The sequence below is a fragment of the Grampus griseus genome (genome assembly GCF_964374135.1).
Source record: "Grampus griseus genome assembly, chromosome: 15".
In the NCBI taxonomy this organism is placed as follows: domain Eukaryota; kingdom Metazoa; phylum Chordata; class Mammalia; order Artiodactyla; family Delphinidae; genus Grampus; species Grampus griseus.
Window position 1 is genome coordinate 57,607,176 of NC_139009.1, and position 16,595 is coordinate 57,623,770.

At 39.3% G+C, this 16,595-nt stretch overlaps 1 protein-coding gene across 1 annotated transcript; it reads right to left on the bottom strand.

The window, feature by feature from the left end:
- Positions 1–1,686: 1,686 nt before the first annotated feature.
- On the bottom strand, positions 1,687–12,688 carry GKN2 (gastrokine 2; the record flags this gene model as incomplete). The annotated part of the gene is made up of 6 exons (XM_082672749.1): positions 1,687–1,769; positions 2,880–3,036; positions 3,679–3,789; positions 5,574–5,711; positions 6,150–6,203; positions 12,635–12,688. 6 exons carry the CDS (start codon positions 12,686–12,688, stop codon positions 1,687–1,689), a joined length of 597 nt encoding a protein of 198 aa, XP_082528875.1.
- Between the last annotated feature and the right edge of the window lie 3,907 nt (positions 12,689–16,595).

The following is a 16,595-nucleotide window of genomic DNA, read 5'->3' on the forward strand; positions in this document are numbered from 1 at the left end:
GAAATACCTTGAGGCAAACAAAAACAAAACAGAATTAATATCTTCCCTCCCCAACCCTTAAGAAAGGGCTCCTTTCTGGAGAAGGTTTAATGGAGCCCCAGCTTCCTTTTAGCTTACATTTGGACTCACTCCTCTTAGGCATGTGCCTGGCCTATTCCACCTGCTTCTTGTAATAGGTATTCAGCATGACACCAAAACTGAGCAGGGTCAACTGATCTAAGGAAAGCAGAGGTAGGAAAAAGCAGAACTCAAAGTTCTGTTTTGAGTTTCGCTTTTTAAATTTTCTGCTTTTAAAATGGTAATACTATTATAAAAACTAATAAGGATAACACAGTTCTAAGCAGTAAATTCCAAAGAAAGTTGCCAATCACAACCCTTCCCCTACCCCACTCCCACCAGCCCCAGCCAGAGGAGTAAGAACATGTACCCACATGATTCAGTGAGGCTCCTTTCCAGAGATTTTTTAATTAAAGCTAATCTGAAATTAGAACTAAGAGTCCATTTCCTTTCCGATGATGACACAAGGAAGATGGGGACCTTGGGGCTCAGAGTGATGTTGGTTTTACCACCATGGAGAAAGCCAGTGTCAGATCCTGAGGCAGACATGTAGAGAGAACGAGAGTTTAAAGTGGAAAAATATAGTCTGGCCACCTTCAAGCCTCTAGTTCTAACTACCCAACCAAGACCAGAATATCCCTATCCTTCTATGGTGAGATGAGACAATAAATTGCAGCCACCCCCACCAGAATTTAGCTCAGTTATTTTAACTTTCTTTACTATTGTAGTTTTGCCAGCATACCTAGCCCAGTACTAACGGTTATTAAGGAGTAGATGTATAGTGTTAGGAATAGGAGCAGTTGATGAAGACAGAAATTCTTGTTAAAGTAGTTCCTCTTTGCTCTGAACTTGCACTCACTGACTACTCCATATGATAACCAACCATACGATCTGGGAATTTGCCCACATTATGCAATTTATTTGAAATATTAAAAATTGTTTTCCTTCTATATATTGACTTGACATTCCCAGTTAGGGCCTCACTCCTGTAAAGATTTTCAGTAATGGGCATCTTTCTCTGGGTGACGTGTGTTCCTCTCTATCTCTCTCTCCTCACTCTGGGATGAAATATATCATGATAGCGTTTATTAAGTTTGAGTCTACTGCTTTGATGAGCTAAAAGGTATGTGAATGGCTCTCAAAGCTGGGTGCTCTGTCAGAGGGCACAGTTTTCTTCACCTGAGCAGTCAAGTTGTCTGATAAGGGTATAAATAATCCATCCCCTTCACTAGGTGAAGGTCAATGCCACCTGAGCCCCTGCTCTACCTAGGCTGCCCAGTGTGTTGGTTGGACAGATGGGCAGCTGGTCTAAGTGTCAAATGCAAAACTGAAGACTTGTACATAGCTGACCAGACTGTATGTGACTCACATATATTACCTGGGAATTTTCACACTATGCACTTTACTTGAAATCCTGGCAATTTCTTTCCTTCTATATATTGACATAAACATTGTTTGGCTTCCCTTTGCTGCTTACAAGAAAAGAAAACACCCAGATATCTATAAATATCGTACTTATGTTTTACTACTGAATCTCAAAATTTGTTGGGACGTTGACAAAGAATTTAATTTGGCCGTTGAGTGGAAACGTGTATTTCTCTGAAAAGATGAAACCAGTGGGCTGATGCCTTAAATGTGAAGGTCTGCACAGATGGAAATTCCCAAGATGCCCAGGAGCCCAGCCTTTGCACAGCCTTCAGCACAAGTATCATCTGAAAAGGGGAGAAAATTTTAAAGAAAGAGAATTAAGAAATTACTAGAATTCAGCAAACCAATGCCCTTTTGTAAATGTCTTGACTAGGGGGTGTACATGTAATTTCATGTTCCCCAAGATTTTAGCTATACTTGTATTGCAAAGAATAATAATATATTAGCTTAAATATACTGACAATTCCCAGAAGTGCTCTCTGGCTCAACTCGATTAATGCTATGACATTCTGCATTAATGGCATGCCTGCATGCCTTTACTTATAAGTACTAATGACCTTATGAAAAGTAAAAATATCTTAATTTTTTCTGGGCAATAGGTAATAAATGCTAATTCTTTTCTTCTTTACCTTCCACTACTCTGGGGAATTTCTCTTGTTACCTTTGTCACTGTGATCCAGCTTTTCTTTCACTCTGTCACTCTGCCATACTTAGCAATTTTGTGTAAAAATACCAGTAATGACTGCAGTGACATATGTTACCTGCATGAATCAGTTTTTATTCCCTGTCAGTCCACTTTGCCTGCTCTTTCTTGGACCAATTTTATCTTAGATCCTGAGACTATTTTTAAACGTTTTTGAGAAATAATTGACAAGTATATCTGTATATATGTAAAGTGTACAACATGATAATTTGATATACATGTACATTGTAAAAGCTCAAGATAGCACATCCAACACCTTGTGTAGTTAACATATGTAACTTGTGTGTGTGTGTGTGTGTGTGTGTGTGTGTGTGGTAAGAATGCTTAATATTTACTCTCAGCAACTTTCAAGTATGCAATATCATATTATTAACCAGAGTTACCATGCTGTACTTTAGAGAATCCAATAGCTTTTCATTTGTCCTCATGAATCTTTTTTATTCCATCTTCTGTCTTAAGTCACTAACTTCTCCATCAGACTATGTGTTCCTTGGAGGCAGAGTTGTTTCATTTCTGTCTCTCCCTAACATTTAGCACTATTTCCACACATGGTAGATATTTAATTCCCAAAGTAAACCAAACTGAGTCATGTTTCATGTTTATTTGTATTTCACACAGCACCTGGAAGAGTGGCTGACATATTGGAGCTGTCAGAAAATATCTGGTGAAGGAATGATTTATTGGTACTCACGTGTCTTTTCAGCCACTTCCCCTTTGTACAAGGGGATATGTTCGCAGAGCTGCCTGATGGGTGATCCAAACAGGAACCAATCCACATCTGTGATCAGAGACTGCAGTGGGTTATACTTGACCCAGATGTATTTGTCGGAGAACATGTTGTTCAAAGCCTAGATCAGTAGGAGTGGAATAGGATGAAATAAATTGACATAATCCGGTGTAACTTATTCTAAATTGTGACTTTTTCTCTTTTGAATTATTAAACAGGAGGTGGTCAGGAATCTCAAGATATCATCTCTTTTTGACCACTTGGTCTGTAGAGAAACCTTATTATTACCAATGTTATTTTGCAGCTGGTGACAATGAAACCCAGAGAGGGTGAATCCTGTGCCCGATGAAAAGACACAAAAGGAGAAATAAATCTCAGATTCCTAGCCTCACACAGTGTTTGTTTATTCTCACTATGCTGTATTTCTTTGCACCATTGTGTCATTGGATATCATCACTCATTTTTTCTGCCCATCACTATTTCTTAAAGCCTTGCTCTGAGAAGAGAATGTTTAGTCCTTTCTACAAAGACACTGGAATTTATTGTAAGTTTTTGTATTGGGGGCTGTAGGGTGGAGCTCAAGCTAAGAGATTTATTCCTGCTCTAAAATCAATAAATGTGAAGATGCTTTAAAGTGGAGGGCACCATAGCCACAATAAGGTATGATATTATGATCTTCTCCCCTTACCCTCTTCATTTCTCTATGGGCACCAGTATTCCCTGGCTCAAGAACAGGGAATACTAAGGGTTACCCCAGACTTACCTGCCCCTCAAAGATGTACCGTTGGAGTTGGTCCAGAGCAGGGATGGCCTTATGGTTCATCTTCAAGATGTAGCAGGCTCTTCGGGAGAGCACCCTGGAGGCGATGTAGCCCTGAAGCAGCAAGAGCACAGTTACTGCCCCTCCCAGTTCCCTGGATTCTGAGCTTGGTGAGGATGGGCCTTGCAGAAAGCCTTGAGCATGCGTAGTGATATTTTCAAGCTGCAGTCAGTTCTATCCATTCGACTTCTTTTACATAGTCGTTTTACTTTTTCACTTGTCATTTCTATCTCTGAATTTGTGTAAACCCACGATGTGTGCCCCACTTTTCATGTTTTGGGTCTACAGTTTGGGGTTTGAAAGCTTGAGAAGAAGCCGCTCTCTGTCTCTTTCTATTGATTTTGTTCTGCCTTTTCCTCCATTTGGAGTAAATACGGTATTCTTTAGAACTGTGCTTTCCAATATGTTAGCTACCAGCCACATGTGGCCATATAAATTTAAATTCAAATTAAATAAAATTTAAAATGTATTTCCTCCATCACACATTTCAAGTGCTGAGTAGCCGCAAGTGGCTAGTAGCTTCGCAGAAAGTTCTACTGGACAGTGATGCTTTAGAAGCTCTCCTCAACATACCCACACCCTGCACACCCACCACACATACATTTTCATTGACTCTCCCCTCCCCTCCTTTACCATCCATCTTCTATCTTTTCTCCACCTAAGACTGGATTAGGATGGGTTGGAGGAAGTTGGGATTGGAAGAACAATGGAGGGTGAGGTCCTTGGAGCCAAAAGGAACCTTCTGGAATCTTCATACAGAGTGGAATTTTCTGTACATAGTTCCAAATAATTACACAGCCTATAAGAGTGCAAATATCATAAATCTTTCTAGTTCCTATTTTTCAGTTCTCACAAATTTCTAGTCCTTAAAATCCAAAAATTGACTGAGGCTGAACCTGATGATAGTGGAAGAGGTTTTAACCAAATTCTCACCTATCCTCACGCTATTTTTTTTAAAGATACTTTTGTGATTTCCCTGACATCTGCTTAAAAAGAATTTCAGCACAACTTCCTTGTAAAGCATATCTTTCAAAGACTCTATGCCTTCAAATGTGTCGTGGAACTCCCGCTACCAGTGGGGCAGAGGGAGTGAGGAGGTTTCTATAAGAAAAGGAGAAGAAAGTCACGTTCAAATGTCCAGTGCAACGGACTCCAGACTACTTATATCCACAGTGCATAGCTCTCTCCATAGGTGAAAGCGGGCTCATCACCCAGGTGGAACAAATGGAAAACAAACAAAAGAATAAATGAATCAAGGACAGAATAAGTTTCCTGAGATTTATTGTTAATACCAGTAACTGAAACTTGGAAATAGTTTAATGTTTTTAGCTTAGATATTTTCATTCTTCCAGAAGCAGTATGATTTACTGCATACACATAGTCAGCTGTGTAGAGTTGTTCTGGATTTCTGCTACTTTGTGACTGTTTGCTGCATTATTGTTCTCTGTCTGTATAATTTTTTTGTATAAGAAGCCCTACTTCATTCATTCAGTCATTTGATGAATATTTTTGAGAGCCTGTGTGCCAGGCCTGGCCTTGGGTTTTAGTCACTCTTCCAGGCACTTTCTGAGCCTGTAGTTAGCCAATATGATTGTGCTGTCCACCTGAAAAGGTCAAGCGAATTTGTATGCTTCCTGTCTCATCATATTTTTTAATTAGAAATGGTTTTGTTTGATTGGTTTTTAATCAATTGCTTGATTATTTAAGGGGAAAAGCAGAAGTAAGGATATTGTGAAAGAATTGCAAGGATAGATCCTGGAATTCAAATGCACAATAAATGGCTGCCCCTCCACGCTTTAGAAGTGCATTCTTGAAGAATATAAAATATTGCTGCTTACATGTTTATAGTCAAAAATCGTGGTAGAGGAGCATGATCCTGCATGGATGTTAATCACGGCGGTATTTTTTTCATTGTCAATTGTCATTGTCTCCTGAATAGGGTCACCATTGTCAGTTGGGCTGATGATGTTATAAACCTAGATTGACAAAAGACATAATGGTTTTTTCATAAACTATGTGCATTGGAAAGGCAACCCTCCCTGCAAAGTAAAGCCTTCTATTGCTTCAAACAAGAGATTGAAACTTGAAACATCTCCACTGGCATCCCAGACCAAAAGCCCATGCTAAAATTAGAATGCAAAGGTCTTCCTCATAGTTCACTGCATTATATATGGGCAAAGCAATGGCATTACATGAGAAATGAAATTAACCACATTTAAAGCAATGGGGTATGTTTTTTAAGGTATTGTGATTGGAAAGAAATAATCAACCTCATTGTTTCTGTTATTGGTTATTTCTGGAATTTCATCCCCCATAGGACATGTGGACTCTCTACTGTCCTTCACATTATCTCATATCTTCTTTTTCCTCTCCCAATACCTCTAAGATATAAAGTCTATAGTGAACCAACTCACCTCATATCCATGAGATTGTGTCCCAAAGATGGCCAGTGCCACCAGAAATAGCACCTGAAAAACCAACCAGTCACATCTATTCACAATAGGGCTGTCACTTAGGGTGGGAACATGAGGTGACATTGGACAAGACAAGCACAAATATCACAGAAAACATATGCTTAAGACACTGGTGGGAGGCCATGGATGGTCAACACTCCACTTCCAAAATGTGAAATACACATTCATTCATTTGACAGGCATTTGTTGGGTTCATGCTATTTTTCAGACACAGGTTCTACCTTTGTTACCAAATTCCCAACCCTTCCTAACAACACAACCTTCTAGAAATCATAGTTCTTATGCCAGAAAAAAAAAAAAAAAAACCTTGGGGGAGGTGAGCAGTGAGGAAGGACTCATTTTACTAAGGGGAGGACCCTAGTGGTATTCACACTGGCTTTAGTATACAGGAGTCAAGTTTTGTTTCTTTGGTTAAAAAAATTACTTAGTTCCTTGAGATTGAGAGAGTAAGACAGATTTAAGTGGATTCATGGGTGATAGCGATACAATCGATTCCTAAAGGCAAACTATGAAAATCCGATGCTTGGAGGCATGACTAACTTTTGAGGCTGACATCAAGGAAAACCTCCACAGTCTCCTTAGTGATACCATCAGACAAGTGTTAGGCCAGCAGACCGTGAGACTGACATGGAGGCACTGCTGACATTTTGTTGCAGTTATATGAGAGACTCATCCAACCTGCTGATCCCAGTTTTGTGTTCTCTCTTCTGAACATCACAGTGTACTGCACGGTCATCGAAATTGCTGATGAAGGAGAAGGCAGATATTTTTAGGACCTGTCAGTGGGATTTTCCTCCTTCCTTTTGCATCTCACCAATAACATTTTTCTGCTGGCGACTGTGGGTAGAATGTCTAACATGGACCTATATGCAGCTGTCCAACCTGCCTACTTGCATAGAGACAACCTGGACTCCTGGACAACCTCTGACACTCCTATGTATTCTGTTTAATGGATCTAATACAGAGGTCTGAATAGGTGGGTGAAGGGCTAGCCACCTTAGCGGTATGATTAGAGAGAGCTCAGGAAGTGTCCCCTGCCCCCAAGTAACCCCTCACCCAACACCATGATTAATATACCACTGTTCCAGGTTTGTGTTTTAGGGTTAGGTATCCTCTAAAAAAATCAAGATACCTTGGGAGAGGCGACTCTTTAAGCTGACAGTCTTTAACACCTTACGGGGAGGTATTATTTTGCTTTCTCCTTCAATAGCTCAATGAGAATAAGGGATAGAGACTGGGGGAAGGAGTTCCATTCTGGATCAGAACATAGTCAACTAACCATCCATGGAGTACCGCAATGTGGAGCTATGGGAGAATGGGATCAGGGCTGGGATCAGCTGCAGTGGTCATGGCAGGATTACTTTGCCATGATTGCTTGGTAAGTGGAGCCTAAGATGGGGAAATTTCAAGACTAAATCCCACATTTACTGGCCTGGGGAAATCACATTCCTCTGTGCCTCAGTCTCCTCACCTATAGAATGGGGCAATACTACACAGCTCATAGAATTGCTTAAGTGAATGGATGAAATGATTCATGCAAATGTTTAGCATAGGGCCTAGTACACACTTGGGAAATGACGGCTGCCATTATTATTATTATTATGGATATTATTATTTTAAAATCACCACTTCTCCTTTTTTTTTTTGTGTGTGTGTGTGTGTGTGTGTTACGCGGGCCTCTCACTGTTGTGGCCTCTCCCGTTGCGGAGCATAGGCTCCGGACGCGCAGGCTCAGCGGCCATGGCTCACGGGCCCAGCCGCTCCGCGGCATGTGGGATCTTCCCGGACCGGGGCACGAACCCGTGTCCCCTGCATCGGCAGGCAGACTCCCAACCACTGCGCCACCAGCAAAGCCCACTACTTCTCCTTTAGATAGTAAATACAGTTGTCCTAAAATGCCTACATTCCCTCCAAAGTTCATAATAAGGAATTATTACCAAAATATTACAAATTAAAGTTCCCTAGATATTTCCAATTTTTTTCTTTGTAATTTTTTAGTAAACATCTCAAGAAACAGACAATGGACAAATAAATATGGACAAATTAATATTCAACATTATTCCTGCCAAAGACAGCATTAATTCAATCACAGAAGTTTAGAAGCATGCAGTGTTTGTCTGAGACCCCTGAAAGCCAAGGCATATTAGATATGAGCATTCTCTGCAAGCAGCCACCATAAGGGTATAAAGAAACATAAACAAATACTCACAAGGATTTTCATTTTGCCTGAAAGGCAGAAGCTGCTGGAGCAAATGAGGCTGCCCATGCAACTTCTACCCTTTATACTGGCTTTAAGGTGTGGAAATCTCTTTGCAGAATGATCACTTTGGAAAGAGCCATGTCCACATCATTAACACACCCCAGCAAACTCCTTTATCGGGATTGAGACCCAACCACATAACCTGATATCAGCAAAGTTCATTATTCACTAGTAAAAATTTGCCACTTGGTTACTCTGTAAATATTCCCTCTTATCTGCTCTATGGTACATTTGAGATTTCAATGTCCACCCTTTAAAAATATTACAAGATGCTTGTTCTACACAAACATCTTATCGTCATTTATATCTAATATTCCTAAATCTCCCCTGAAGGTAAAGTCCACCCTTAAGACCTAAGTTGAGCCCTCACTCAATGCCTTTTCATCCCTGCCTTGTTTGTTGAATTCTTCCACCCAAGGGATGGATATGGGACTAGAGGCAAGGACAGTGTCTGGGGCTCTGATTTGAGGCTTTATGACTTTATTTCTCCTCCCATTTACAGTTGGTGCCAATTTCCAGAGATCCATGAGGAGCGAGGCTCAGACATCTCTCTGCCCAATTAACATCATTAACCGAATTTATCATTAAACCTTGCCCAAAACTCCATCAAAACTATGACATATAATTCTCGTTACCTTGAGATGCACTGAGAAATCCTCAGATTAAAAAATAGAGAGAATACAGTTTAATTCGAGTAATTTTTATAACGCCACGTCAGAAATGGCTAGCTAGCATTAGGGTGGAATCATGAACTTAGAGGTGGGGAAATACAAAAACAAATAGTACCTGTAAATGGCAGAATTGTTCAATATTGAAAATTATTACAGTAAGCAAAGCAATAGCATAAATGATGCTCTTGTTCTACATCTGGAATGACGTCCAGCAGCTTTTTAAAAATAGGGCTTTGGGCTTCCCTGGTGGCACAGTGGTTGAGAGTCCGCCTGCCGATGCAGGGGACACGGGTTCGTGCCCAGGTCCGGGAAGATCCCACATGCCGCGGAGCGGCTGGGCCCTTGAGCCATGGCCGCTGAGCCTGCGCATCCGGAGCCTGTGCTCCGCAACGGGAGAGGCCACAACACTGAGAGGCCCGCGTACAAATTGGGCTTTTACAAACTTATGGTGACCAAAGGAGAAATATGGCAGGGAGGGATAAATTAGGCATTTGGGATTAACATATACACAACTACTGTGTATAAAATAGATAAACAGCAAGGATCTACTGTATAGCTCAGGGAACACTGCTCAATATTCTGTCATAATCTATACGGGAAAGGAATCCGAGAAAGAATGGATATATGTATATGTATAACTGAATCACTTTGCTGTATACCTGAAACTAACACCACATTGTAAATCAAGTATAGTCTAATATAAAATAAAAATTAAATTAAAAAAACAAAAGGCAAGTTGGAAAATATTCATATGAATCCAATTTTCATGGCAAAAAAATTTACTCTATGTGGATAAGCATGAATCAAAAGGGAAATATGTATTGCTTGGGGGAATGTAAAATTGATAAAAGAAAGCAATTTGCAATATTTATAAGCTCTAAACATGACCATTACCTGAGGAAATAATTCTACCATTAGAATCAATCAGAAAAATTAATCAGAGGTGCAGCAAGTGACTTAGTGTATATGGTATTTATTTATTTATTAATTTTTTTTTTGCGGTACGCGGGCCTCTCACTGTTATGGCCTCTCCTGTTGCGGAGCACAGGCTCCGGATGCACAGGTTCAGCGGCCATGGCTCACGGGCCCAGCCGCTCCACGGCATGTGGGATCCTCCCGGACCGGGACACGAACCCGTGTCCCCTGCATCGGCAGGCGGACTCTCAACCACTGAGCCACCAGGGAAGCCCCAATATATGGTATTTATTTTTAAAAGATGTATATCAATTAACTGGAAACAATTAAGTTCCCAGTGATATGCTTATATTTACATTATGGCACATAAACATATTACTATGTTCCATTATGTGTGTGATGCTTTAAAGCTCATTGTATGACACAGGAAATGCTTAAAATATGGTATGTTAAACAGTAGTACAAAGAACCTGTAACAGAACATAGAAAGAGTAGCACGTAACACATGTTTACCTATAACACCAATGCTGTAAAAATATTGAATATGTATTTATGTCTCTGTGTTTAATATATATGTGTATATATGTGTGGTTCAGGGTTTTTAATATAAAAGTAGTCAATGGGGGCTTCCCTGGTGGCACAGTGGTTAAGAATCCGCCTGCCTGGGCTTCCCTGGTGGCGCAGTGGTTGAGAGTCCGCCTGCCGATGCAGGGGACACGGGTTCGTGCCGTGGTCCGGGAAGATCCCACATGCTGCGGAGTGGCTGGGCCAGTGAGCCATGGCCGCTGAGCCTGCGCGTCCGGGGCCTGTGCTCCACAGCGGGAGAGGCCACAACAGTGAGAGGCCCGCATACCGCAAAAAAAAAAAAAAGAAAAGAAAAGAATCCACCTGCCAGTGCAGGGGACACGGGTTCAAGCCCTGGTCCAGGAAGATCCCACATGGCGCAGAGCAACTAAGCCCGTGTGCCACAACTACTGAGCCCGCACTCTAGAGACCACGAGCCACAAATACTGAAGCCCGCGCACCTAGACCCCGTGCTCCGCAACAAGAGAAGCCATCTCAATGAGAAGCCTGCGCACCACAACGAAGAGTAGCCCCTGCTCGCCACAACTAGAGAAAGCCCGGGCACAGCAATGAAGATCCAACGCAGCCAAAAATAAATTAATTAATTAATCAATTTTAAAAAATAGGGCTTTTAAAAAGCAGACATTTGGGCAATTTTGGGGTTACCCTACTTCACTGGAATTCCCCTACCCTGGCTATTCAGCTGGGGTGATTGTAAAACGTGGTGTCTTATTAAATCTTTCTAAGATAGCAACAGCAAGAAGGATTACAGTTTTGTAGTACATCTGCAAATTTTCTCCCATAACTGGCTCCAAAGTCCCCCAGAATCACACCTATAGATATTAGGACAGTCAGAGATGTTATACTCTACCCTCTACTTTGTCTTCTGTCCCCAGGAGTTCTGAGTCTATAGACCTAATAATGACAATAGTTAGCCTTTATGGAGCACTTAATGTGTTCTAGCACTTTGCATATATTAATTCATTTGATCCTCATAACAATCTTATGTGTTACTTTCTAACCATGTTTCATTTTACAGGTAGGAAAACTAAGGTCCAGAGAAATTAAGTAACTTTTCAATGGTACACAACTTTTAAGGGCAGGAGTCAGGATTTGACCGCAATCAGACATCAGAGTTCACACTGGTAACTATTACAAGTACCATCTGTCCTCTCTTATTTGTTGCTAAGTGTAACTTATTGCCTTGCTGAGATGGAGGCATTAGCAAGGAGACTTCTGGTTCCAGAAAGCTTCTTGACCAAAAGATAGACTTGAAAATAGGCCTACCCACAACTCAAGGGTGAAACTTTTAAACTAGATGAATAAAACACTGTGCTTGTAAAAGTTGTTATAAATGAAATTCAAGAGTAAGCTGCCCAGCTCCTCACTGAGGGTGTGAAATAGCTAACATGGAAGAGCCTCGTGCTGGCCTTACCCACACCTTGGACACTCTGATTCAATGTGTCTGAGAAAGGGGCACAGCCATGTGGACTTTTAAACGCCCATGGGTGATTCTAATTGGAAGAACTGTTTCAAGTCCTTCCCAAACCCCTCTTGAGGAAACTAAGACTCAAACAGGTTAAGAAACTTGGCCAAGGTCATTTTAGATACAATTAGTGGCAAAGATAAGACTTTTTCTTGCTATTCTATTGTTCATACTAAATAGTAAGTCCACTCCCAAATACTGATTTTGTTAGTTGCCTTTCTTTACGTAAGTTTGAACCCATTTTATCTATTACCTTTTTATTATGAGACCTACATCCCCTATTTTTTCAATCTTTCTTTCTCTCTCTTTCCTCTCTCTCTCTCACACACACACACGTGCACACATGTGCACACAATTTACTTCTGCAACTCGTTTTTTAATTCGTCAGGCATTTACATTTAGATATACTATAATATATGAGACTCAATCCATCTAAAATAAAAGTTGTTATATTCTTTCCCCCAACACAGTCTTTTTTTCTGGACATTGTTATTTCTGCTAACAATTTCCTCCAGGAGTTTAGGCTTACCTTGAATTCATCCTTCCTTCTTCTGCCATTTTTCCTCTGTAATGCTTCGCCCATTTGTGTTTTTCTTTCCAATCCATGAGCTCAAACTCCATTTCTCATCCTCACCACCACACACTGTCCCTGTCAAAATGACTTTAATTAGTCAGAATGGTTACACTAGCTGCTGTAATAAGCAACACCTAAATCTCAGTGATTTGACAACATAAACTTTTATTTCACATTCACATAAAGTCCAACACAGATGACTTCATGGTGGATGGCTCTCCTCCAAGGGATGACTTTTGTGGCTTCCATCTTCTTCTTTACGTGGCTTCCCCATTTTCAATATGTAGTTTCGTGGTTATCCTAGCATCAACAAGCTGGCAGTTGAGAGTTTAGACTAAAAGCATGAAGAAAAAACATCTGCTCTTAGCTTCTTCAGAATGAAAATGACCACATCCATGCATTATCCATTGGTGAGAACCAGTCACAGGCCCTATCCAGATGTGAGGGAAATGAAACTTAGCTCTGTGCCAAAAAGAGGAAGTCAGTCTTTGGGTATAAAAAAGGCCAAAACTGTCTTCCTGTTTCCAGGCTTTCCATTGTTCCATCCTCAAAACCAATTAATTCAAGACCTAAAAGCACCATTTTGCCTAAATTGCTCTTGTGTTCAAAGAATTTTTAAAACTCTCCATCAACTGTAGGATGAAGTTGAAGACTCTTAGCTTGGTGTTTAACTCACTATTATAGTCTTCTCCCAAACTAACTTCCCCAAGTGCTATGAGTGGGAACTACTCTAAATGAAGGAGAGAAGATGTGTTTATAGAAGTAGAGAGATGTTCATGTACTCAATTGCCACAAAAGACACTCAAACCATTCAACTATACTTTCCTGTCCTTTCCCTCCATATCTTAGACTCCCTGCCTTTCTCCATGTTATTTTCCTTTCATATTACCTTTATCCATTTTGTCTTTCTTCCTTTCTCCTTCCTTCATTTATTTCTCTTCTTCCTTCTACTCTTAATGACAGCCTACCTTGTGAAAATCACCATAAACATATTCTGAAATGGATAGAAGAGTAAACCAGACCCAATGAGTATCTGTTCTCAGTTTGCTATTATAGACATAAATAACTATTAAAATATAGTAGATGTTATACACAATACTATATATAAAATAGATAACCAATAAGGACTTACTGTATAGTACAGGGAACTATACTGAATATTTTGTAATAACCTATATGGGAAAAGAATCTGAAAAAGAATATATATATGTGTGTGTATATTATATATACACATATGAAACACTTTGTTGTACACCTGAAACTAACACAACATTGTAAATCAACTATACTTCAATTAAAAATAATAATTTAAAAAATATAGTAGATGTTAAGTATCAGAAGGGAGGCACAAGTAATTTGCAGTGACATGGATGGACCTAGAGATTGTCATACTGAGTGAAGTAAGTCAGACAGAAAAATATCATATGATATCACTTATATGTGGAATCTAAAAAAAGGGTACAAATGAACCTATTTACAAAACAGAAATTGAGTCACAGATGTAGAAAACAAACTTACGGTTACTAAGGAGTGAAGGAGGGGAGGGATAAGTTGGGAGATTGGGATCGACATATACACACCACTACATATAAAATAGATAAGTAATAAGAACCTACTGTATAGCACAGGGAACACTATTCAATACGCTGTAATGACCTATATAGGAATAGAATCTAAAAAAAAGTGGATATATGTATATGTATAACTGACTCACTTTGCTGTACACTTGAAACTAACACAATATTGTAAATCAACTATACTCCAATTTAAAAAATTAATTAAATAAAAAACAAAAAAATAAAAGAGAGGCACAAGTAGAATGATGTAATAATTCAAAATACAAATTGCATTGGCCATCTCTATCAGCAAAAACACATTTATATTCTCCATTGTTTCTACATTATATAATCACCTAAAGTCTTTCCTTTAATGACCCTAAATTCACATACTGAGGCCCTAACACATCCCTGCCCCTGCTCCCCCACTCGCTTCTACTTTGATATGGTGCAGTCAGCCTATGAATTCATTTCTATGTCATTTTTTGCCATACCCAAGAAAGGGCTCAAAACTGATGTTAGAAAGGAAAAAAAATCCAAATCTAAATGGCCCTGGGATGAGGATATAGTTATTTGGGCAAGATAATACAGATCTTATGTAAGAAAGATTAATTCCAAAGTAATTTTTTAAATACATACAAACAATGTACATGATGTAAAAGAAAGAAAAAAGTAGAAGAAAATACAATAAACTTTGATCCGATTTTGGCAATGCAAAAGAAAAAAGATTTTCTAAGCCTAAAAGTATTAGAATAAACCACAAGAGAAAAGATACATAAACCTAGCTGTATAAAATGTAAAAGGTAATTAATTGGTTCTTTTAAAGCAAAACTGTACACTTGAAACTAATATGTCATATGTCAATTATATCTCAATAAAATTTTTAAAAAGGAATTTATTCATCCTAATAAAGGTCAAGTATAAAAAAATTTCACCTAACATCATGCTTGAAAAGTCATGAAAGAAAATTACTATATTGGACTTCAATAAAGTTTAAAATTTCTGCCCTTCCAAAGATACTGTTAAGAATATGAAAAGGAGGGCTTCCCTGGTGGCGCAGTGGTTGGGAGTCCACCTGCCGATGCAGGGGACTCGGGTTCGTGCCCCGGTCTGGGAGGATCCCGCGTGCCGCGGAGCGGCTGGGCCCGTGAGCCATGGCCGCTGGGCCTGCGCGTCCGGAGCCTGTGCTCCGCAAACGGGAGAGGCCACAACAGTGAGAGGCCCGTGTACCGCAAAAAAAAAAAAAAAAAAAAAAGAATATGAAAAGGAAAGCCGCAGACTGAGAGAAAATATTGCAAAATACATATCTGATAAAGAATCTATCTATACTATATATAGAACTTTCAAATTTAATAATAAAACATACATTTCAATTTTTAAAATGGGCAAAAAATATGACAAGATGGTTCACCAAAGAAAATATACGGATGGCAAATACATACAAAAAAACAATGCTCAGCATCATTGGTAATTAGGGAAATGCAAATTAAAACCATTATACTTCTATTAGAATGGCAAAACCACCACCACAACAACAAGAAAACAAAATTTAAAAGTCCAAGTGTTGTCAAAGATGTGAAACAAATGGAACAATCATACATTGTGGGCAGGTGTGCAAGATGCTACAACCACTTTGGAAAACAATTTGGCAATCTCTCATAAAATTAATATACACATTGTATAACCCAGAAATCTCACTCCTGGGTGTTTACCTAAGGGAAGTGAAAATATATGTATACATTAGGACCTGAACATAAGTATTTATAGTGGCTTTATTTGTAATCATCAAAAACAAGAAATAACCCAGTTACCTTTCAGCTGGTGACTGGATAGGTAACATGTGGTACATTTATATAATGAAATACTACTTAGCAAAAAAATAAAAATAAAAAGGACCAACCACTGACACACAACTCAGATGAATCTCAAATGCATTATATGGAGTGAAAGCAGTGAAGATCAAAAGAATACCTACTGTATGATTCAATTTATATGGCATTTTGGAAAGATAAAACTAAAAGGACAGAAAACAGATGAGAGTTTGGCAGGGGCTGGGAATGAGGGGTAAGATCACCTATAGAGGGCACAAGGAACATTTTGGGGGGTAATGACAATGTTCTATATTGATCGTGCTGGTGGTTTCATGACTGCATGCATTTGTCAAAACTCATAGAAATAAGGATAAACATTCTAGATATTTATAAATTATATTTCAATAAACCTGATTAGGAAAATAATATTCATTAAGTGTAAAAAATAAGCAACATTTACAACAAATTGAAAACTGAGGGAAATATTTTCCACATATATGAGGGACAAATGATAATATTCTCAACTTATGAAATGTTTTACAAATCCAC